General features: G+C 33.8%; 2 protein-coding genes across 2 annotated transcripts; both read right to left on the bottom strand.

Annotated features, from left to right (window-relative positions):
- Window positions 1–3,584: 3,584 nt before the first annotated feature.
- LOAG_04640 (tumor suppressor) lies at window positions 3,585–7,115 on the bottom strand (the record flags this gene model as incomplete). The annotated part of the gene is made up of 11 exons (XM_003140177.1): window positions 3,585–3,783; window positions 3,871–4,060; window positions 4,192–4,282; window positions 4,384–4,527; window positions 4,898–5,014; window positions 5,130–5,260; window positions 5,582–5,734; window positions 5,849–5,915; window positions 6,014–6,112; window positions 6,499–6,604; window positions 7,039–7,115. 11 exons carry the CDS (start codon window positions 7,113–7,115, stop codon window positions 3,585–3,587), a joined length of 1,374 nt encoding a protein of 457 aa, XP_003140225.1.
- Window positions 7,116–8,416: 1,301 nt separating this feature from the next.
- Window positions 8,417–11,714, bottom strand: LOAG_04639 (hypothetical protein; the record flags this gene model as incomplete). The annotated part of the gene is made up of 7 exons (XM_020446648.1): window positions 8,417–8,601; window positions 9,021–9,098; window positions 9,264–9,405; window positions 9,878–10,035; window positions 10,229–10,434; window positions 10,827–11,006; window positions 11,704–11,714. The coding sequence occupies 7 exons, from the start codon at window positions 11,712–11,714 to the stop codon at window positions 8,417–8,419; spliced, it is 960 nt and encodes a 319-aa protein (XP_020303039.1).
- Between the last annotated feature and the right edge of the window lie 11,685 nt (window positions 11,715–23,399).

Genomic DNA, 23,399 nt, shown 5'->3' with positions numbered 1-23,399 from the left:
AAATTTATTTAATTGATTGACTTTCGAAATTGCTCAGTTACTACTAGTTGAAAGGACAAATACGTGTCGGATGAAAATAATATTTAGCATTTAAATATGAAAATTTAACTTTTTTTGTAAAGAAAATAAATTTGTTGTTATGCTTTTAAGAAATTTCATTATATTTGTATTCTTTCTTCGCTGCATACTTCTTGCATTTATTGCTTGTATAAACTTAACTTGTGATTTCAATTCTAAAATCTATTTTGATTTCAGAGGTTGGAGCCGGTGAAGCTAGTTGTGGAGGATTTGCCGTATGCTGATAGTTGAGATTGTTAAATGACTATGATATATTTGAAATATAATGAGAATAATTTATTGTTAAAACATTCGGCCCATTTCTAATTACCATTTTTTTAGCATCAACTATTTATTAGTTGGAGGAAACTGATTCAGAAATTATTTTCACGTTTTTTCTTGGAAATTTAACTTTCATTAGTTTTTTGAACAAACTGCATGTTTTATGCTGAGTGGAACCAGCTTTTTTCCGGAGAAATCCTGCTCAAATACCGAAATCAGGATAGGAATCCGGGAATAGAACAGAAATCTTGTTACACTAAGCAGTAAAGCAACCCTCATTTCTCTCCTTTATATTCTTATCGCAATGAACGGAAAAAGAATGTGGCTTTGGTTTTTGCTTTTTTTGATCAGTTTTTTTTTTTTTTGTTCAAAGTATTCTGATTTCACTGTTCCATAAACTAACCCATCTGTGAATGTTGCGTTAATTATAACACGTACATACGTACATCGGCAATTCCTTCACTGCCAGTTCCACTACTATAATAGCTGGAATACTTTGACTTTAATTTGGAATTTTTCCATAATTTGTACTACTAATTCTATGTGTAACATAGCATGAAAATTGAATTTCGTATATATTCTGCTCCCAAAACTATCTTATCTCTTTCGTTCCTACTTGAACTTATGCAGTTTTATTCCGCCTCTTTGATATTAAATGTTTTTTGACTTATATATTTTGGTCATCTGGTCAGCTTTAGCTATATCCGCCGAATTTCATTGTTTGCCTACACAGCAGTGTTGATTCCTTTTTATTTTATTTTATTTTTCGTTCAACTTAAACAGCAGCTTTTTGAATATCTAAAAAAAAGAAAATTATGTTCTTTTCCGATTAAGATGTTTTGGAAATCAAACTCAGTAGATCTCGTTCAAGTTCAGATTGGGTTACAAAGATTACAGATTTAATTTGTTAAGAGTATTGCAGATTATTTTTAAGAAATATGAAAAATTTTATGCCGATTTAAATCGACACAAAATCTTAATTTTTGAGTACGTACATGAAATTATTTTAAAAAAATTTTAATTTCTGAGTATGTACATGAAATTATTAGAAAATGAAGCATTTCAGCCCATAATATTCATTTAAATTCATTTTTCTTAAGTGGCTTCCTTTATACGTGTAAATGAAACCTCGGTGCTTTATTTTGATTTCAATTTTATTGCACTTTTTTTGTCATTTTGTTACCGATTTATATTTAATAAATTACTTTTCTGATCGTCCATTTGTTTTACTGTTCCAAATTCTTATTAAAAATTAACTACAAGTTTCAAACTGTACTACAGTAAATTCAAAGGTAAAAAAATTTGTAGACTTTGAAACTTTCATGTAGTACTAAGGAAGGAAGAAGGGAATTGTTGGTAAGTAAATTAATAAAGAGTTAATCAGTCAAAAATCTCGAATTCGACTACAATATTCTCTTGTCACACTGACTCATTTCATATTTCCTTAAATTCTGATATCCTGGAAGTATCAAATAAATATGATTAGATGAGATGAGCAGAGTAAGTAATGCTTATATATTTTTCAACCAAAATTGTATCGCATTTTAAACATTGAGTAGATCATAAAATTTGCTTTACAAGCTACTAAAAGATATGAAAAGAAAAAAAAGAAGACACTCGCCAACTATCGAGCATCCCTGTTTGTGATGAATATTGAATTACCTTTCGTATAAACTATAAAAAGTCTTTTTTTTTGTAGTTTTGGGAACTACAAAAAAGACAATGAACGGCCGATAAATATTATACTATGGTATTTTCTCAGCAATTTTTTCCATGAATATCAACCGGAAATATTAGAGATATGAAGACATGACATTAGCATATCTTTTATTCTCAATTGATAACTTAGTGACAGCCAATCTCCTCCGTAATAAATGCTAAAATAATCTCAACTTATTCTTTTGGGAAAAAAACTTTCCCATACATAGAGAATTTGAGGGTATTATTATGACAAAAAAAGGAAATCAAAATAGTTTAGCAGAATTCACAAATACAACTTCGGGTAACATACCGCTCTTTCAACGACCGACTGGACTGCTCTGTGTGAATAAAACGTCCACGGTGATGTACTGAATAGCGAAGACATTGCGCAATCGTTTAGAAGTGTTAAGTTATATTTAGAGTATCTAATGTATCGTCTAGTAAAACTGACAGATTTTAAGATTTAGAAACAGTGAGAGATGTCCCATATCAGCATCCTATAATCTGCACAACTTCACCATCCTTTGTTCCTTCATCTAACCTAGACTTCATTGCTCCCAATAGTCAACCAAATAAATTAGTTACTTCCAAAAGCCTCGGACGAAAACGAAATTTGTTACTCTCTCAATCCTTTCTTATAAAGAAGGAACATTTTTTTATGAAGTCTTCCAGAATTCCATCCTCTTTGTCTCACGCAACTGTAATTTCTTTTTTTACAGCTTGAATCCTGATATGCATTATCAATAAGTTTGTTCAAGATCTTAGTTGAGGAAAGCGAAAACGACTAGTTTATTCAACTCAAAAACACCCAAATACTTAATATAAAACGAATTACAACGAAGAGAAGGAAAAATGAATTTGACATGCATTCTTTCCTCTAGAAATTAATAAAGGCAGCACAATTGTCCGTGAATGTCCCGGCTGAGCGATGGATGAAAGACACATACAGAAATACAGAAGTGACTGTAATTACCGGTTTTGATGCCACCGTGCTATATAATTTGATTCCTTATCTTTTTAAGCGTAAATGGATGTGTTAAACAATGCTGCTGGATTCGGAAACGGTGAGCTACCAACCTCACGACCAAAGCTTACTGAATTAAATTAGTTAACAAACAGAAAAGATTTTGTTCAGAGTTCTTCTATTCTGTTCAAAAATAGTTGTTTAAAAAGATGAAATAGCAGAAAATAAACTATTAAAATAGAATTAAAAAGAATATCTGCCAAGTCGCAGTGCAGATCTTACAGCATGGCGGCGAGCATTTAAGTGATGCTGCGGCGCACAAAACATAATCACAAAAAAAAGTGAGCTGTTATCATTTAAGGGAATAACAACAATGCAAAATAATGATTACATCCATAACTAATCGGCTGTTAGTGCTTTTATTGAAAACAATACCTGCCGCATCATAAAAACGGCTATCCCACCTGAAGTATAAATCGAAGACATCTGTGAAACCCGCATATGAATCTGTGATGTATTTTCTAAAAGATAATTGAAAAAAAAAAATGCGCAGAGACCATCACAGATGAAGAATTCTCATTCAACGACGTCCAGAACCAGTGGACTCAGGTGGTGTGATTGGATTAGATTCGATGAAGTAAGACTGTAGCGCACTGTTATTACCAGTTGTTGCCGCTGCGTTAAGTAGAGATGTCGCGGTTGGATAGGGTGCCGAAGAATGTGCTTGGTAATCACCTGCCATTGGGAACGATTGAAGCGTAGCATCGAATGATAACTGACTAAAAGATACGGTAATTGAGCAGGAACACTGTAGAATGTCTGTGACTACTACGATACCGCTGAATTCGGATAATGTAAATGCGTACTTCATCATCATGTTATAATCAATATTAGACGATTGCATGAATGCGTTAACGCCAGTCGGTGTGTTTATGTTCGTCCCTGGAGTGATCGGACTACCTGTTGGTGAAACGAAAATGGGTTGAGCGGCAATAGAACCATTAGGATGCCGTATTGGTGAGACGAGTGTCATTGGTGCAATCAGTCGTGGTGTTTCTACAACAAATTTATTATGCTTATACAAATTGCAGAGAAATTGAACAATTAATGATCAGGAGTAAAGCTCATGCAACTAGCATGCAAACTGTTGAAATCCACTTTTCATCCTTTCAAAATAAGCAACGAACGTAATGGGTATTTATTGACAGGTCGATATGTTCCATTGATAATTGCAAGTTCCATTAGTTGCTTTCGCTTCAATTCATCGGTTCCTTCTGGCTAAAATAATTAAAATCTCCAATTTTCACTTATCATCTCGATTTTCAATGTGAAAATTTAAAAAAATATTACAAATTTTCTCGAAAAGTTGAATAGTAAACCGATGGAATGAGTAATTTTTTGATTTGTTCGACAGCAGCCTTCAGTTTTGTATAAGCACGATTGGGTGTATCTTCACACTGAACCAAAACGTGCAGCTCGTCATCGAGATGTTCCCAATTTGGCTTACCGCGATTCATCTCTTCCTTAAACCGTAAATTTGAAAATAAACATGTCCTATTGCGAGGAAACTTCTCGGAACAACGGGATACAACGGATTTAACTTGATATATAACTTAAAAAATGATATTAGTTTGAAGTTGGTCCTATGTCGAAATAATCAAATTGTTTTTGTATTGTAGAAATATTTCGGGATAACTGAATTAAATTCATAAAATATAAATTTCTAATAATCTTAACTGCATATTTAGCAAGTTTCACAGTAGATATTGCTACTGTAGTGTTTTCCCAGTAAGCTTTCCAACCTATTTGTCATATAATATGGAACTGTTCACGTCAAGTTCTTCCCTAATTCCAAGAAAATCGACCAAAACCAATCAAAACACTGCAACGTACTTTCCGACGATCACGCATCGACCCACGTCCTCTAACCATGATTTTACAGCCCGTTTCTTGTTCCAGTTGTTTAGCAGTCATGCCACGAGGACCAAGTATTCGTCCAACAAAATTGTACTGAAATGAGAATTAATTGCCTTTCTTTTTTTCGTCCATATAATAACGATTATAGAACTGTCAAAGATTTAAACTTGTAGAAAAAAGTTTTTTATTCGATTCAAAAATAGTTTACGTCAGGATGCTCCTTGCGAGGAACATATACTTTCTCTTGAATGGTAACTGGCTCGCCCTCCGGTTCTGGTAAGTCCAGACGCTCGATGGAAAAATGACATTGAAAAAGTGCCATGCGAACGCGATTAATTTCTGAAAAGAGGAAAAAAAACTCAGCATACTGTGAATTGGTATAGATGCCTTTCTCCCAAAATTATAAAGTTCTGGAGATCCATCAAGAACCAGGAATGAAAAGGCGAGCGCTATTAGTTTATTGTACCGAAACTAGTTCTATGAATCTTTGTGAACATGCGCATAAAGAATATGTGCATTTTGTGTAACCGAATTAGCTCGTGAAAAATTTGGAGAATTGAAGTGAATTTGTGGTTCCGTCAAAAAAAAGACTTGGGTCAAATCTAAAATCTGATAAAAAACGGCTAAAAAAATATTCAAAAGAAAGAAAGGTTAGTTTACCTTCATCAACCAGACGTTCCATATGACGAAAAACTTGTGGAAAGACGGCAAGTTGTTTTTTCTCTTTCAAAAGATCAGCAAGGTACTCCATCGTGCATTCTGTACCAGTTACTTCCCCTTGTGCCGAGTTCCCAATTCCCGACCCCGTGTTTCCTCAAAGTTGCAACAGTACGCAAAGTTCACTCCAATTTGCAATGTAGACATTAAAATCTTTCAAAGAAAAAAGAAAGAAAGAAAGAGAGAAAAAAGCTCCATGAAACGACAAACCTTTGTCATTCCGAAGTGACAGTAGTTGTTTTTTAGGTGTTTTTGGCTGACCAAATGGTGTAAATGTCTAAAACACACAGAAATCTGGCATGATTTCTTACTGAAAACCGATCGTGCATTTTTATCAGAACGAAAAAAACAATATTTCGTTTTTCATGACGGTACCTCAAAATCCTTGAACATTTTGAGAAGTGGCTGACCGATCGGTGTACAGCGTTGTCCAATAGATGTTGCCGTGGGTGTTTCCATGGGCTCAAACGACGACTAAAGACTGCTTCGAGTTCAGAAATTGTAAAGTAGCGAGAAAATGACAGTGGTAAGAAGCTATAAATACACAAAGGTTATGATTTATTCAGAGATTAGGAATCTAATAATTTAATTTCTGTTTCAGATGTGGATCAACAAGTAGGAATAGAAGTTCGGGAAAAATTGTTAGAAAGTTTTGCAGGTATTTCGAGGCCAAGAGTTCCGCTTAAATACCTCACCGTATTTGGAAACCAAAGTTCCTTGTAATATGGGAAAGTTGGAGGGAGGCCTCATTTCCTCGTTACTTTAGAAAGAGACAAGGTCAAAGATATGAAGCAAATAAGTCAAGTTCACAGGAAGAATGAAATGAAATTGGGGTGAAGGAGATGTAAGTTTTAACTGACAGGGCTAGTTTGCTTGTTCCCACGATAACACTTCTTGTCAGGCTGTTCACTTGTTAGGGCCCCTATATTGTTACTATCGGCACCAAATCCCGAGAGCGCCGACGACCTAAAATTATGTTATTTGTGTGGCAGTTCTTTTTCTATCGCAACTACCTCGGGTATCCTAAAAATTTGATAATCAGTTTGCCTAAACGCAATCCTTTCCATCTCTTCACTTTCCTCTATTCCATCACTTTTTCTTCCCTGTGGAATCAATAATTTGGTTTCCCGAAGAAAATCGCAACTATCGAGATATTCTAAGACGTATCCCTTCGTTATCCATGTGATACCATGTTAGTTCTTTCCTTCTTCACGAACAATTTCACGTGTCCATATCAAGTACACAGCACACACACACCCACACGCACACACCCACACGCACACACACACACACACACACACACTCACGTAGTTCAGTATGCACGTAGTCACTCAAGCCACGTCAGTCAACCGCTAAGGTAGATAGATACTGAATTGAACGAATAGTAATAATCCATGCACACTTTTTGACTAACAATGCCCAACTCACCACCACTCTTTTCCCTCCAGCCTTCATTTTCTTCCCCCTTCTCTCGCATCCTCTGTCTCTGCCAGTAGATCATCAGGGTGGACCATGTCTCGTAATATGTAAATTTTACCGAGTGTTCTTGTTTTTACCCTCCTGGCCACTGCGATTTTTGGACAGTACTTATATTTGCATCTTTAAGGAGTATATATATGACCGTCGCAGGGAACGTATAAGCACTGAGTCTAGGACATAGATGAATAAGGAACGGGAACAAATCTACTGCATCAATGGTAAGTACCCAGGAAGTTCACGTGAAGCGCAGAATGTGTTACAACAGTGTAGAAAGTGTGGAAAGAATGTAGGATATGTTGTAGCGTCGGTAGGATATATTGTAATGTCATGGTTGTTTCCACTGGCAGCATACCGATCATCCGAAGAGACTGTAATCGCCTGTCACTTGAGTATTTGCCTTATCGATAACTTTTCCCCATAATAACCAGATCTCTTTTATCGGTTACCAGAAAAGGAAAGCCAGGTAGGCAATTCGTTGCGTTTTGTATCTGGTTAATACCCATTTTATTTGATGCTTACCAGTAGAAAGTAGAGGAAGGGTTTATGTTAGGTTTATGTCAAGGCATAAACGTCATGTAGCATTCTTCATCCCAGTCACATTACTCATGTATGATGTAGTATGGACATCGGGTAACTTCGTTGACAAGTCACTATTGGCGCCATGTCCAGGTGGTTACTGTTGAGATCAGTTGCTTCATTATGGAAATGAGACATCGCGTAGAATAGGGCAAGCGTATTTCAAAATAAGAAATATGTTATAAATTGAAGCGGTTTAAGTGTGTTGTAACCTTAAAAAGAAACATAAATGCATAAAAATTTGATGTTAGTCGCAGAGTTCTTTTTTATCAGGTTGACTTCACACCCACTGCTGATATCTCTTTATGTTGATACGATCTTTATAGGATCAGAGTTGGCTACTTTGGTTATAACAAATCATACCTGAATAGTACTATCTTGGAAAGGGTCTTCAAATGCAGTAGCCCTTCATCAAGCTAGACGAACATCCTTATAGCCTCAGCTTAAATTATTGGTATAAGCACTGTTTATCTATTTTCAAATAATTTAAATAAATAGAAGGATAAGAACTGCTCATCCATTCCAATAGCAGGCATCAAGTTGATGATGACATAAAAGTAGGATCAAATAAAGAAACCTTTATGACCAAATCGCTCATTAGTGCTTCAGGGAACAGTTCAATCCATTCAAAGCTTTATGCTCCATTATAACCGTACATTGATAGTTTTATATCAAAGATCAGGCAGTTAACTGCTGACAAGAATGGTAACTGAAGAAATGTTGTCACGGGAATTGTGGCTCGAGATGTGGGTTGTTACGAGAAATCGTACTGGACTGCACATGCATAAAGAGTAGGTTTTGTTGTTGTTGTTCAAGTTGATTTTTAGCTGAAGAAGAATTAAGACCAAGCAGTGAACTAGCTGGGGCCAATATTCCATCCATTCCACAACTGTAACCGCCATCCATTTCTACAAAATATTTGCTAATTATATAACAATAAAATACTCAAATGAGTGCAATTTGGAGTAGCTTGCAAGGATAATTAGATGATTATTTTTTTCATTTTTGAATTTGATCGTCGATTTATAGTCCCACCAAACATCAACTGATCCTCTCATGACATTGGCTTTATAAACCTCAAGTCATAGAGAGTTTGCTAGTCAGAGTAGGGAAAGAATGTGCTGGGCTTTTACAAAAAGAGCAGATATTTGCACTGATTTCTAAAGAGTTCAGTTTTAGTATAGCAAAAAATTTGCTTATTTAAAAATGCATGCGAATAATCGCACACTTATCCCTTCTTCCTTAAATTGTATTATTGTATCCCGTTTCCATTCAAAATTTAGTAACAATAAAAAGATTGTATGATACATAAAATAATCGCACAAACCACCATATCCAAGATCCAATTGCCTATCAGTATCCAGAGTGTCAGCATCTAGAGGCGTATCCAAATATCCTCCTGCTCCTAAAAGAATAATCACAAACGGGAAAATTGGAATGGATTTCTTTATAAAAGTTACTACAAATGAAAACAAAAGGAAGCTTGTGGAGGAACAAATCAGAAACAGTGAACATACGCAAACAGTTCATTGCAGATGTTCAACTAAACTTTAGCCATCAAATTTCTTACCGTAAACCGGACTTTCACAAATGCTATCGTTAGGTGATGCACTACCACTATCTAGGCTTTTGGTTATACCATATGTTCCCCATTGACGTCCAGCGTCTTTTTTTAGACGTTTTTCTTTCGCTCGGCGATTTTGAAACCAAACCTAGAAAATGATGTGTTTATCTGTAAAGAAATTTGTTATGAGTTTTTTATTATACTACAGCAAAACAATAAAAAATATAAGGTAGAAGATAAGAGAAAGAAATTGTGAAACTTCATTTGGCTTTTATTCCTGATTTCCTATCAGTCAACGAAAAATTACGCAGGGATTATGCAAAGTTTCAAGAACCTATGAATTTTGTGGATTTAGTTTTATTGAATATAGCGACTCATTCTTCTTGCATAAAAGGAGTCAACTAAAATATGAGCCTAATAAAAAGTTAAACACGTGAATCCTACGTGTGATATGTTCGGAATCGATCTATGATTCGTAATACACAGCCCAGTAAGACTGTAACTGCTATTCAGCGCTTAAATCAAGTCATAATTTAAAATGTGTAGTTTATAGCTTGGCAAAGTGCTAATAAGTAGTGGGAATAGCACGGTTAAAGCCTAAATGATACTTTAAAAATGACCTGAACAACTCTCATGTCAAGACCAGTGTCAGCAGCCAGCTGTTCTCGAATATGCCTTGCTGGTTTCGAACTTGCTTGATAAGCTTGTTTCAATATTTCCAAACTTTTGGCTGATATCGTAGTTCTCGGCCGTTTTGTATTTGAGTCAATATCTGTTTCTGAAAAGAGTTTCATCGAGTAAAAGACAAATTTCACCTCATTATTGCTGCGAGCTAACTTAATAAGTCCTACAGATAGTTTCTATGGAAGTGGAGAAATCAAAGAATCATTTCCCTTCCACTGAAATTCATTTTAGTCAGTCAAAACTATGTCTGAAAACTTTTCCAGATTTAAAGGATTAAAGAAAATAACCTTTGGTTTTAGCCATTTCATAATCAGATTTGCAAACCAAACGTCCGTCAGTTGGTATCAAATAAAACTCTTCACCAGTTCGAAGCTCGCGTTTGCAGATGATACATTGAAAACAGGAAACGTGATAAACATGCTCATTAGCCCTCCTCACTACCATATCCGGACAGATTCCTTCATCACACATTGAACACTTGGTACCAAATCGTCTGGAACTGCAGTAAATTATTTTTACGGAAAAAATGAAGTGTGATTTATGTCCAAATCTATAATAGAAATTTTTTGATATTTAATCTGTTCTAAATGAGGGAACGAGTTACAGACACGTATTTTTGTAGTGACTACATTTCAATTCAACCGAAGCTATTTATAGCAAAAATATCATGAAGACCATCAGGTAAGTCGTCAATATTTGGACATGTCACACCTGTCGAAAAAGATGCACCATGTCACACCACTTAACGTTGGACATTAAATGCACTCAGTAATCAAACTACCTTTATCTTAATCCTTTGATATCCTTAGCTTGCTCCAAGTTTCTAACTCCACAATGAAAGGATAGATCGATTCATATTTCGGAGTAAATTTGTAAATAATATACTTGTAAAAATGATCCTTGCAATACGGTTGACCACCTTTCAAATAACATTTTGATGAGAGAAGCTGTTCACAATGGACACACCGTAAGCACTGAGGGTGGAATGAACGATCGAGCACTTTGAGGACGAATCGATCACGAATGGGCTCTTCACATTTACCGCATAGATACACTGTCCCACTCCTGTTACTGGTGTTCTGTGCAATGGCGGTTCCTTAATTAACTTTATTAATCAAATTCTTTAAGCATTTGTCCACCTATAACTCACAAGACTAGATTACATCATTAAAATAAATATGGCAATGTATCATGTGACATACAAAGCTCAGAGACAGCTTCCACCATATTTTGCAACCTGACTTATTGCAGCAAATTCCAAATTGCACTCAGTAGCGAAGCAACACTTCACTAAGAGAATTATAGTATCATTTACCAGTTTATATGTATATGTGCGATGACTGAATATCAAAATATGTCTTTTTGTTGTGTAAATAAGCCATATAATCTCAGATCATCAATGGCTTGCATATTTCCCATTGTGTGAGAAGATCCAATACGAATATATTGGTGATTTCTTTAAGAAAGAAGAAAAGTGAAATACTTCTTGAGTGTTAAAAATCAAATTTTCTATCTGTAAATTTATCAAGTTAAGAAGAGAAACTGTTGACAAGTCATAAGGCGATGAAAATTGGAGACGTTCATTAGATAAAATGTAAATTAAAATAAATGCAATTGAATTATTTAGTATAAATCAGAAACGATGAGAATTAAAAAATCCGAGGGAAATTTCGGTTGGATGATAAGTAACGATGATTTTCAACTCGGTGATTAAGAAATGTGGTAAATGAAGAAATGGAGATCATGCAGAATAGATGGATACTCCTGTCGCATTCCATTCATCGGAGATGGATGAAATGAGAGTGATTATGAAATTGTGACAGAAATGCATTTGCTTGTCGAAGAATGGCAGATGGAAATATCACTTTGATGCACGGAATATATTCAATTATTTATAATATTTCAATGCATATTATTTAGTTTCTGCCATTGCAGTTTGCTTATTTGACAAATATTAGGTTTATTTTTATTAGAGGTGAGAAGTTTGATCAGAAAACCCAAAAAGCGGTCCAGACCGGATTTTTGAGATTTACAGTTTCTAGAGAATTTCAGTCTCTCTATATCTTTTATCTTTCAAAATTCTGAAAAGATAATATTAACTTTATTTTCCAAGCCAAATGAAAGTTATATTTCGATGGAAAAGATGATATTTCGAAGTTAATTCGTTTTTTAAGTTTTTCAAGTTAACAGATATAACAAGCCACTAGAAAGTGGCTTTTTTTATTCATATTTTAAGATCGATGTATCACTTTTAAAACCTTCTTGACGCAGTTGTTGAACACCGATATTCAGGAGTCATTTTTCAAACCTAATTTTCGAACTCAGTAAAACTGAAATTCGGAGTGCTCCAGAACATATTTAGAGTTTTCACCTTTTTATCCACTTAACAGAAAATTTCAATCAGTTGGACAAATTTTTGAATTCAAAGAAGAAATCTTCCGTCAGATATCCAGTTAAAACGTCTTCTCATTAGTTGGGTCTCTAATGGCTCTTCATCCGGCAGCATTAAAATTAACACTGAAAAGATGGACTATAAAAAGATTACGGTATAATTGCTGAACGTATAAGGTGAGGACTAATCCCTGCCGACTGCTTTTAACATCCTCATAAATTACGACGGTTCTATCTGACTCAGATATTGCTTCTTCAAATCACATGGGAGTTTCAGCGTTTTCTTCTTTCTCCCTTACCAATAGAAAAATGAAAAATTTCCATGGATGATGCATTTATACGATCTAACATTAAAATTGAATTTCCTGTCATCAAATTTCTCTTCCGTAGTTGTCAACTCATTCAGCTGATCGGGAATTAATTGTTTTTCGAAGTGATTGGTTTCCTTGTAATAATGTAATAATGGTGATGTTCCGTCAGAATGACAGAAGATCGGTGTATGTTATGTTGTGATTGTTAAGTCTTCGAAATAAATCTTGTTGGTATTTACATTAGCACTTCAATGTACTAACCGTGTCAAATAGTTTACTTTTTGTGAGTGACTTTTGAACTTTTTTAACTTTTGACTTTTCACTATGACTTTTGAAATATTTATTTGTCCGATGCATTTTCCTTTAATTGTTTTAGTTCGGGCAAAAAAAAAATCATTGAATTTGGATAAAGAAAATTAAGCAAAAGTACTTGTTTAAGGAAAAGAAGTGAATGTAATTTACCTGTTGTACTTATTTATTTCCAATCAGATATCTATAATTTTTCTTTAATTCAGATATCTTCTTTAATTTATGTCATTGCTAATTGATACCCTTTTCGATAGCTTTATTCACGATTTCCGGTATATTTTTCTACAAACTATTGGCAAATAATTTAATTGCAAATGTTCTGGAGAGAAAAGTGATTACTTGAAACTTTAGAAAGTCAATTTCTAAACAGGGTAAATGCAATCATACAAGCTTTCAAATTTAGAAGCAAATACTTGGCGAAAACAATAATTGATTGCTGATTATAAATAGTTTTCCTAAAACCAAAAAAGTTCAAAATAACCTTGTCCTAAGGAGTATTTTAGTTAGCAAAGTGTGACTGTTTAAAAAGTGTTGTGAAATTTTTTAATCAAATTGACATCAACAATTTCTTTTTCAATATTGAATTCCCACATTAGCATCTTGATAATTATTATTGTCATACATCAAATTTTTGCAATTACAAATATCTGTCGCATCTAAAATACTTGCATTTTACAAAATTTTTGGCAATAAAGGATAAAGCTTAAAAAATTTCCTCGATTTTCCATATCTGATAAAGTTTGAAATAACAATTTGTGATTAGCAAATGAAATAGGAATTGTTTTAGTGTATTTAGGCCTTTTGATGTTAACATTATGTAGCGTAATCTGAATCTCTTCTCTATTATAATAACACAATCATTAGTCTGAGCACTTACTTAAAAACTTTGTTTTTTATTGCCAAAATTAATAATGCCATTTCACTGTTCGCAGTTTTAACAGTAAAATCATATGGCAACGCAGTTTCTTCAAAAAATAAAACTAAAATAAACTTCTTTCTAAAAAGTCTTTAACAAAGACTGATTATGATAAAGCCACCTAAAAACTGGAAATTACAATTAAGCGGTAGACTCTTGATTTCTAATAGTACGATACAAATATCAAGAAAGTAACATTTTCTTGATACTGATTACTTTATCGATCATTTTATTTTTCCGAATAAGATTATTACGGCTTATCATCATAAAACAAGATTTGGCATGGGCTACAGTAAAGTTGTGATAATCAAGATGATAAAGCAATAATTCATTTGAGTTAAATGAAGTTCGTTTGACATTAATATGAAGACAGAGTCAGACTGTTTTGCGAAAATTGAATAGAGAATTTTGCCGCAATTTCCGCTTGACAAAATTTTAAAATTATAATTTGGAAAAAGAAATTTTTAATTTTCAACTCAAAAATGACACAGACGCCTTTGCTTAGAAATGAATTTTCCTTCATGCTTACTTTTATTACTGCGCTAGAATGTCAAATAAAAAGCCAAATAGTCAGAGGAAGAGAAGAGGAGGAACTCATTCAATTGTTTTCATAATTGATGCGATCGGATGGAAGGATAGGCCAATATGGGCAGAATAATGTGCTACCATGCCACCATCGCTTAATAGTTGACAGATATGCTTCCCTACTATTATCATTGTTTATTCTTCCCTTAATTGACAATGCACCTTGATAACTTATTAACCTGTGTAAATTGCATTCCTAATGTGTGTATTGTACAAATGGTACCTATCCAAGGATAGAAAGAAAGTGATTGAGAATAAATGAAAATATGCTGCTTGCAATTGCAAACTTGAACCACAAGTTTTCTACAACCCATCCTTACGAAATTTCTACAAGGTAAAGAGTTTCCCTAAATCTTCCCCATCAGAAACAGAAATCCATTCACACAACAGTGAGTCTGTTTATGTCATTAATAATTGGAAGTATTAATTTCGATAATTTATTTAGTAATCGAAAACACTCGCAATACCTATACGGTTTTGTTTACATGGAGAGATGAAAGGGCAAGGAAGTGAAAAGTGAGTCCGGAAAACTCTTACATCTATATGGGAACACAAAAGATGAACTTCTTTTCTTCTACTACAGAAATTTTGTAGATTCAATAAAATTTATGGCTTATGAAAAGTATGGTGCTAGACATGTTCAATATGTATATGCAAAGATAGAAGAGGATTTGGTGCTGACTTAAGCCGCATGATTTGCGAGGGTTTCATCTGTATAGTGTAGAGATTACGAAGTCGGAGATTAGCTGGAAGCAGAAACCCTATTGATGCAAAGAAAGCACACAGATAATCATTTTTCTTGACCATTATTGTTGCCGAGGAAACGAACATAGCTTGTTGAGGTCATCTTGGAGAAATGAAGTTGTTCTTTCAGGAAAGTCTCGAAAAAATGAAAGTACTACAGAGATACGCCTGCATATGAGAAATTCCGTTAATGATGTTCGTCATCGTTTGGTTTCTTGACCTCAATCACTCAACAAAACCCCAAAACCCTTGACACCCTTGACCTCGTTGATTGTAAATGCCGCAGTAACATTTCTCTCAAAAACAAAATGAATAAAGTATTACTTTGAAGAACTTTTAGACTTCTAAAAAGGAAAATATATATATGCATAGAGGAGGTCCACCGTAGTAGACCTTAACTTCTCTGCTACCATACGTCAAAGTGCATGCTCTGCTCACATCAGTAGGTGGTCTACCCTATGAGATGACAATTATGAATTATTCTTGCATTTCAGGAAGTTGTGCTAAGCTTTGACAGTTACAGTATCATCTGATGTTGATGATGAGTGGAGAAGGAGAGATGTGTCACTGTTATCAGTATTCATTATTGTAAATGAGCAAAAAGGAAAAATGAAAACGTACCTAGTTGCTGATGATTAGGCAACGGACAGATATCCGGCATGGTTGCTGTGAACCCAGACATTAGGGTAGAAAGCCTGCTTCTGGTTCAGACTGAATCCGGAAGTATCACATTCGATATCTGCCCAAGTATTATTCGCCAACGAAATCTGTGTGTTGCATGAAAGCTATGACTGCTGCCGTTAATGATAGACGGATGACGATGCTGCTGCCTTTGCGGTGGGAGCTAATGCTCAAGAAGCAAGCGAGGGCGGAGCTCTTTCTTGCAAGCCTAGCCTTTTGATCGCCTACTTGGCCTCAATCTGTATATCACTTGCAAGACTCATACAGACAACAGCACTGATGAGATCTTCATTACATGAACACCATTGTCCCAATCTAAAGTACTCAAATTCATGAAGTTCTGATATCAAATTGAAAGCCATAATGGTCGGATACGGATTAATTCGGTTGGCTTATTTCTGTTTCCGGATGACGTAAATGAATACGATAAAGCAGGAATATTATGTGAAGGGAACAGCTGCACTACAACTACAGCCACAATTGGAACTTTAACTGCAGCAGCATCTCTAACGATTGGGATGGATAGATTAGAGAAATGGCGAGTATATGCAAGTGCAAACCACCGTAATGTTAGAAGTCATCGGTTGGTTTCACCTTCACTTTAGTGTCGCATATTTCCCGGATTTCCCAATCATTTCAACAAATTTTATTCAAAATCTCATTAAAATTTTGTTGCATTTTTCACGAAGTAAGCTTACAAGTATGGTATATGATAATCCCTCGTTCATTTGATTGGCTTCAAAATGAGGTTCTATCATTGTCATTTTTACCATAACAGCACATTATCTTAGTTATTTATTTATTTTTAATTTCTTGTTGTTAAAATATCACTTTCTTTCTTGTGATATCAGATTAATTTCGACTGTCGTCAACCTTTCCACCTACTGCGGCATACTCAAAATGTGGAGCATTGGCCCAAAAAACTCTTAATTTTCTGCATTTCAATTCAAGTAGGGCGGCACCATACAAGGTAATAACAAACAGCAGATGGATTCAACGACTGTTCGATGTATCAGAATTTCTGACCTCATTGCTATCAATAAATAAGCTATCTTGAATCACCGGGGAACTCGTTTTTGAAGATCACTGATTTCAGTTATGCTAATTTGAAGCAAATGGACAGGCCTCAAGATAAAATCTCTCAATCCATCACTCAGCAAATGAAACAAGTTAACTTGAATCGTACTTAGTTCTGAGAATCTCCTTTAAATAAACGCTTGTCATCCTTTGTCGGTTAATTGATCCAGTAGCAAACACTATCAGAAAATCGATCGTCCATAAGCTTGTTACAGTAACTATACTGAAAATGAAATTTTATACAAATTCAGTTAGAAATCACTTGGCAACTTAGTGAGTAGAATAATATCATTTGTATGCTTTTTTTTTCTCTTCTCTAAGATGCTCCGTTTCGGATTTCATTCTTCGAATAATGTGGTCAATCCCTCCCAATATTCTCGCCATCCTGAAAATATTTATCCAGCAAAAATTTGTTCCTTGAAAGGCGCTACGCTTACTCTTGATTTTCTCAAAAATATTGAAGCAACTTCCGTTTAATTTCCAATATGCATACAAGGATTTAGATAAATACTGTAAAACATTTATGGAAATCGTTTTTTTTTTTTAATCTCTGAGAAAATCAGGAATTAGTTGTAAAATAAGGGGAATGATTGAAAGATATTAGTTCAAATTTAAACTGCAATCTTTTGCCGTTCTGCAGACATTTCTTTAACATGTTTTTTTTATTATCATTAAGAGATGGATGGTTCACTTCACTCTGACAAACACATCTGAAATGTTTTCAACAGGCTGAAGGCCCGAATTATTTGAAGGATCTAAAGTGACTTTTATGTGGCTAATGCGATGATTGATAAAGTAAAGATGTAAAAATGAAGGATATTAATAAATTATTAAAGAATAGTTCTTAAGAGAATATGTCATGCAAACACGTTCCTATTCTGCATCAGAACAACATCAAATTCATTAGGACTCACCGAGTTCATATCTTACATCCTTACCGCTGCCATTTTCAATTCATTGACAGTACTACATGTCAGTTACTGTTATAAAGTAATAAAGCATGAAAAGTCGACAAATAAATAAATAAAAGGATGAATGAATCGACATTATTCAGATGGATAAGTTCAGTGGTTTAAGTCTAGGACAAGGAGTATTTGGGATTTATGGACTATTTAAGGTAGAATAAAGTAGTTCTATACAATTCTGATGTGAAGAAAGATGAGATTCAGTTGGAACGAAAAACTCGCAAATATTATTTCAACTTCTCTGATAGAAATAATATATCCTCTTCCACTATCATTTCCTATCTTCTCTCTTCTTCTCGTTCAGGGAATATTGATCAAAATTTGAAATGCTATTACTGCAAGGTGAATCTAGTCCAGACAGACGTAAATAGGCATAAAATAAATGCTCTGTAATGATAGCTAATAATATAAGCAACGTTACATTAGAAGATAGATAGAGAAACATTTCGTTGTTTTAATGGTAGCAATGGATGAAAACAATTAAGACAGGATTCTGTAAAGGTGATAGTGCGCTAAAACACGGTTCCAGCAATGAGTAGAGCAGTAAAATGATGGACAGCTGGGCTATCGCTGCATGATTGCTGCGCCAATCCAGTAATAAACCAAAAATTACTACATTAACGCTCATCCCATGTATGGCAACATACGGTCACACAAATTACATTAAGCAAACGAATATTTCCCTTTTCTTGAACCAACAAATTTAAAAAGCGCCAGCAAGCAAAATTGATATACTACCTACCTTCTCCTGTTCCAGATAATTTCAAAAGTAAATCCATTACGTATCTCAACTTTGTCGAAAATGGTGTCGTCTCTTCTTAATGCAAGAAAGTGATTCTTTACTAGTGCAGAACTACTAGTAATTAAAAGCAGTATAAAGTACCTGTCGTGTAATCCAACTGTTGAGAAATGTATAAAAGCATTTGAGAATAATCACTGAAATTGTATTCACACTGGACGATGACTCGAAAAGAAATCAACGCAAATTAAATAATGTGCATAACATGAACCTCCTTTTACCTCTTCCTAGAATCACAACACATAAAAGAGAGGAAAACAGAGGGAAAATTTTACAAGTATTGCAGAAAGACCATTTGTTACATGATACCTTCGAATCTGATGTATATGTTCTATACTGATTTACAGATAGGATGAATTAAAATATATTGACGAAAACAATAATCGTAGGTTTTTTCTTCGAGCTACTCCTGAAGTGTTGTACTATTCCATAAGAGACCGGAAGCTACATAAAAACGGACATTAGAAGCTTACAAAAACGAAAAAAGGCAAAAATCTGCATAAAGACTAGATTAAGACAAATCGGAACAATTGCAATACTTCATTTACTTTACTCTGCAAAATATATCTAATCATTGTTGTCAACTGATTCAAATTCAAGTGGATAAGTTTTTCAATAGAATTTTTATTTCTTTATTCAAGTTTGGAAAATCTTTCCTACTCTTTGAAACACAACTGATTCTAACTTTTTTCGCAGCGAAATTAATCAAAAAATATGATTTTATCACAAGGCAAAGATATTTTCGCTATGATGGATTGGTATTCAAGGCCATAACAGCAGGTACTCTATGGACAAGAAAAAAGTGGATACTTTTTCGAAAACAAACTTAACTCAAATTAAACAAGGACGAAATTTGAATTAATCTTTTTCCTATGAAAATGTTATGTCAGGCAAATTTTTGCAGAAAATTACCGATGAATTTCAAGCTTTAGTCGATACATTTTCTAACATATTTTAGAGATGATGGAAATAAAATTAAAAACAACAGAAGACACCATTTATGATTATAAGATTAGAAATACTTTAAAAGTTCCTACGTACTATTTTTCTATGTAATAGTGATTATTTTTACTACCACATTTATCTTCCTAACAAATTTATTTTATTTTCATTATGCTGCACAAACTATAATAAAATTAAAACTAATATCCTAATGATAATCGTAAGATTCTTTCATGTATAGATAAAAAAGTTTTAACGATACCACTTTTGTTGGGATGCCAGATATTACTGTATCACTATCTAGCAGTGATGCAACAAAACTATTAGAACTATCATGCATAACCTTTCTTTTTGCCTGAATATTTATTTGCAAAATTAATCTGATCTAATTAAGGAGAATTTGAAGGTCTGTTAAATATGAGGTAGGTAATTATATTTCCCATGAAAATAAGGATAAATGATAGCTTTGAATTTTACTGACAATAAAAATAAGAGGTAAAATAATTGGAATAACAAGATATCATTTCTTATACAAGCAGAAAGAAAATGTGTAAATAGAAAAAGGTGAACTACTTTCAAATGTCTGGAAAATTTCAAAAAATTTACTACATTATTGATGCTTTTGATTGGTTTCATTGATGCTAGAGGTTCTTTTGGCACTGTTCATTACAGACCCATCACAATCAAATCAACATATTCATTCTCAAAAAAGAGACAAAAAAAAAACCTTTCCATTTCAAATCACTTCGTTCAATCAACCCAGTGGTTAAAACGGTTTTAAACAGAGTAGTTGAAGGTTTGGAACCGAAAAACTATCCGAAAAAAGTCTTTTGAGAATAGAAATGAGAAAATTTCATTCGCTTGCGAGCTTGCTATGAAATGGTGGAAAGCAATTTTATCGAGTTCGTTGGGGTAGGGGGGAGGGAAAAGGGAGAAGTGGGGAAAGGTTTCCTTACTATTCAGTTCATTCTCAATCGTCCTCATGATACCCAATAGATTTGAGAATGCTACTGATAGCTTTTGCTGGATGCCACTAATAAGATTGTTCTTTTGTAACACAAGTAATATTTCATTTCAGTCATCTCCGACATACTACTGAAATGTACAGTGTTATCTCTGTCACCTATATCGATGCTATTTTTGCATATAGTACCACCAGCAGTTCAATATTCTGGATGTGGCATTCCCTTTCATTTAAGCAGTCTTACTCCCGTGCCTTCTTTTGCAAAATTAAAAATGAAATTTCACACGGTGATTTAGGTAAAAAAATTGTTACGAAACATATATGAGTCCGAAGAACAAATCCGACAAATTGAACTAGGAATTTGATTAATTTTAATAAAGGAGAGTAATTATTTCTTCAAATATATCAAATTCCATATATTTCACAAAATTTAAAATGATAATGAGGAAAGATTCCTCAAGTTCTACCGTATTTTACTTTCCAACACTTGTAATCACTTTTGTTTTCTAATGAACAAATGAAAACATGGCGAAAATCAATCAGATTGCAGCCCCAAATGTTCCTTGACATTTCCCTCACGGTAGCAAGTAGAAACTTTAATTTGAGCCAAATAGTAAGTAAGAACTTTAATTTGAGCTCCTGGATTTTGTCTAATTCGTGCAGTGATGTTCACTGTTTCAAATTTTTTTAAATAATTAAAAAAAAATGTCCATACTGCACTGCATATAAAACAATTTCAGTTGGTTAAAATAAAAAATAAAGGAAGGTTAAAAATATACAATATTCTGTGGAAGTCAGAACTAACTTGATAAAGAGACAACCACAGTGTTCTCATAGTACATTGAATGAGGCAAAAGTACAAATTTGTTTTCAGAAATATCAATAATACCCATGTTTTACAACTGATTGAAACCCTTCAACTATGCATTTTTTAATTCACATTAATCAATATACGTCTATCGGTGAAAAACACCAATAAGAAAGCGATTTAAAAAATAGTCAACGTGATTGTGGGAGAGTCACAACTTAACCTTTTTGATTATTCGTGCAGTTTTGATTTCTAATTATTCCTGATCAATGATTGTCAGGAAGTTAAATTTTTGACAGTAAGGCTTCCTTTTGAAATCTGTCAATTGTAAAACATCGATCTTGTTGATGTTGCTGAAAATAAATTTGTATGCTTGTCATATTCGATCAGTGTACTATGAGAATACTGTGATGAAAACTCTGATTGCCTCTTTATCAAGTTAGTAAGGTTAGATAAGACTACAAAAAAACAAAATTAATGGTGCAAACGAATAAATTTAATAAAATCATACGACTTGTAAAGTTGCAAAAAAGGCTTTTACCGTTGGTAGCAATTCTTCCAGCCCATTCCACTAAGAGAACTGTATTCAAGTTTTTTAAAATTTCTAATGGTAACAGGAATTCCTGAAACAAAATTAATAAATAACTACAAAGTGAGGAAAAATAACAGAATTTAGAAAATGTCGTTTTTGCTAAAAGTACTGCCTCAAAAAATCCAGAGGAATAATTTGCAATGGTCATAAAGTGTTAAAAGGTGACTATTTTAATATATTGAAGAGAGAATAAACAAGGAAAAATAGTACTGATTTAATCCGTGACTGAGACTCAAACAATATGGCCAAAAAATCTTTAACATGAGCAGCTGATAGGCTAGTACATTTTCGCAATTAGTGCATTAACAATACTACTGATAATTTTATCACTAGGAAAAAAGTGCAAATCCACTTAATCTGAATGGCAATTCGAGTATCAGTTCACATTAAGTAAATTTTGCTTTTTTCAATGTTCGTGTAAGGTAAAAAAGGTCTAATCTAACTTGTGTTACTTCAATTACCTGCATGACTTGCCTGATATTCCAAAATTATTGTAGTGACCCAAGCTAGAATAGACTTTTTAGCCCTAGTGTATTGAAAAATGCGATCTACTTAATGTGAACATTAATTAATACGAATTACTGAAAGAAGACAGCAACTCAGTGATCTCATTATTTGAAACAGCCAACTTCATTAAATTCTCAAGATCTCCAAACTCCGCAAATAAATTCTTGATTTGATTTTTTTTTTAAAAAGTATTGTTGCTTATAGTAAATTGTATTGCTAACAATTCTTCAATGATAATTCTAGCAACATCGTCAAATGCTTGTTGTTCCACCGCAAATGAAGTAGTTTATTCTGGCTCATCAAAAGCTTTTGCACAATATAGCATTTCATAACAACACAGTAGACATGCGCTACTGCATGCTAAGACTTTTTCCACCAATTGAATAAAGCAACAAAACGATTTCTCCATGTAGTAATAAATGGAAGAACGCTTTCAATAAGCAAACAATCATCCATCTGATTAAACAACAAGATTGGGCAGAAATAGACAAATACTAAACAATTCGGGAGTTGAATGAAGACAATCATCACGAAAAAATAAAGCCTTTTTGGTTAAACATTAACGAAAATTTGCCTCCTAAGTAAATCAGCTGTGTTAAGATTATTCCAATTAGTCACCACCATTCAAGGATCATCAAATTCCAAAAAGTTTGGGGACTGTTTTAATCCAAATTTTCAAAAAGTACTGCCACTACTTTCATGCAAACCATATGACAGTGTCATACCAAACTAATTTTTATTGAACTGCTAAGCAAATCTTGAAACGGTAACTTTAAACAGTTTGTTCATCCTCATCGACACAGAGAGGTATACCTTTAAAAAGTCCTATACGTTTGGTATATATATATATATATATATATATATATA

Source organism: Loa loa (assembly GCF_000183805.2).
Source record: "Loa loa unplaced genomic scaffold supercont3.6, whole genome shotgun sequence".
In the NCBI taxonomy this organism is placed as follows: domain Eukaryota; kingdom Metazoa; phylum Nematoda; class Chromadorea; order Rhabditida; family Onchocercidae; genus Loa; species Loa loa.
The sequence above is the reverse complement of the archived record's forward strand: the minus strand, read 5'-3'. Positions and strand labels throughout refer to the sequence as shown.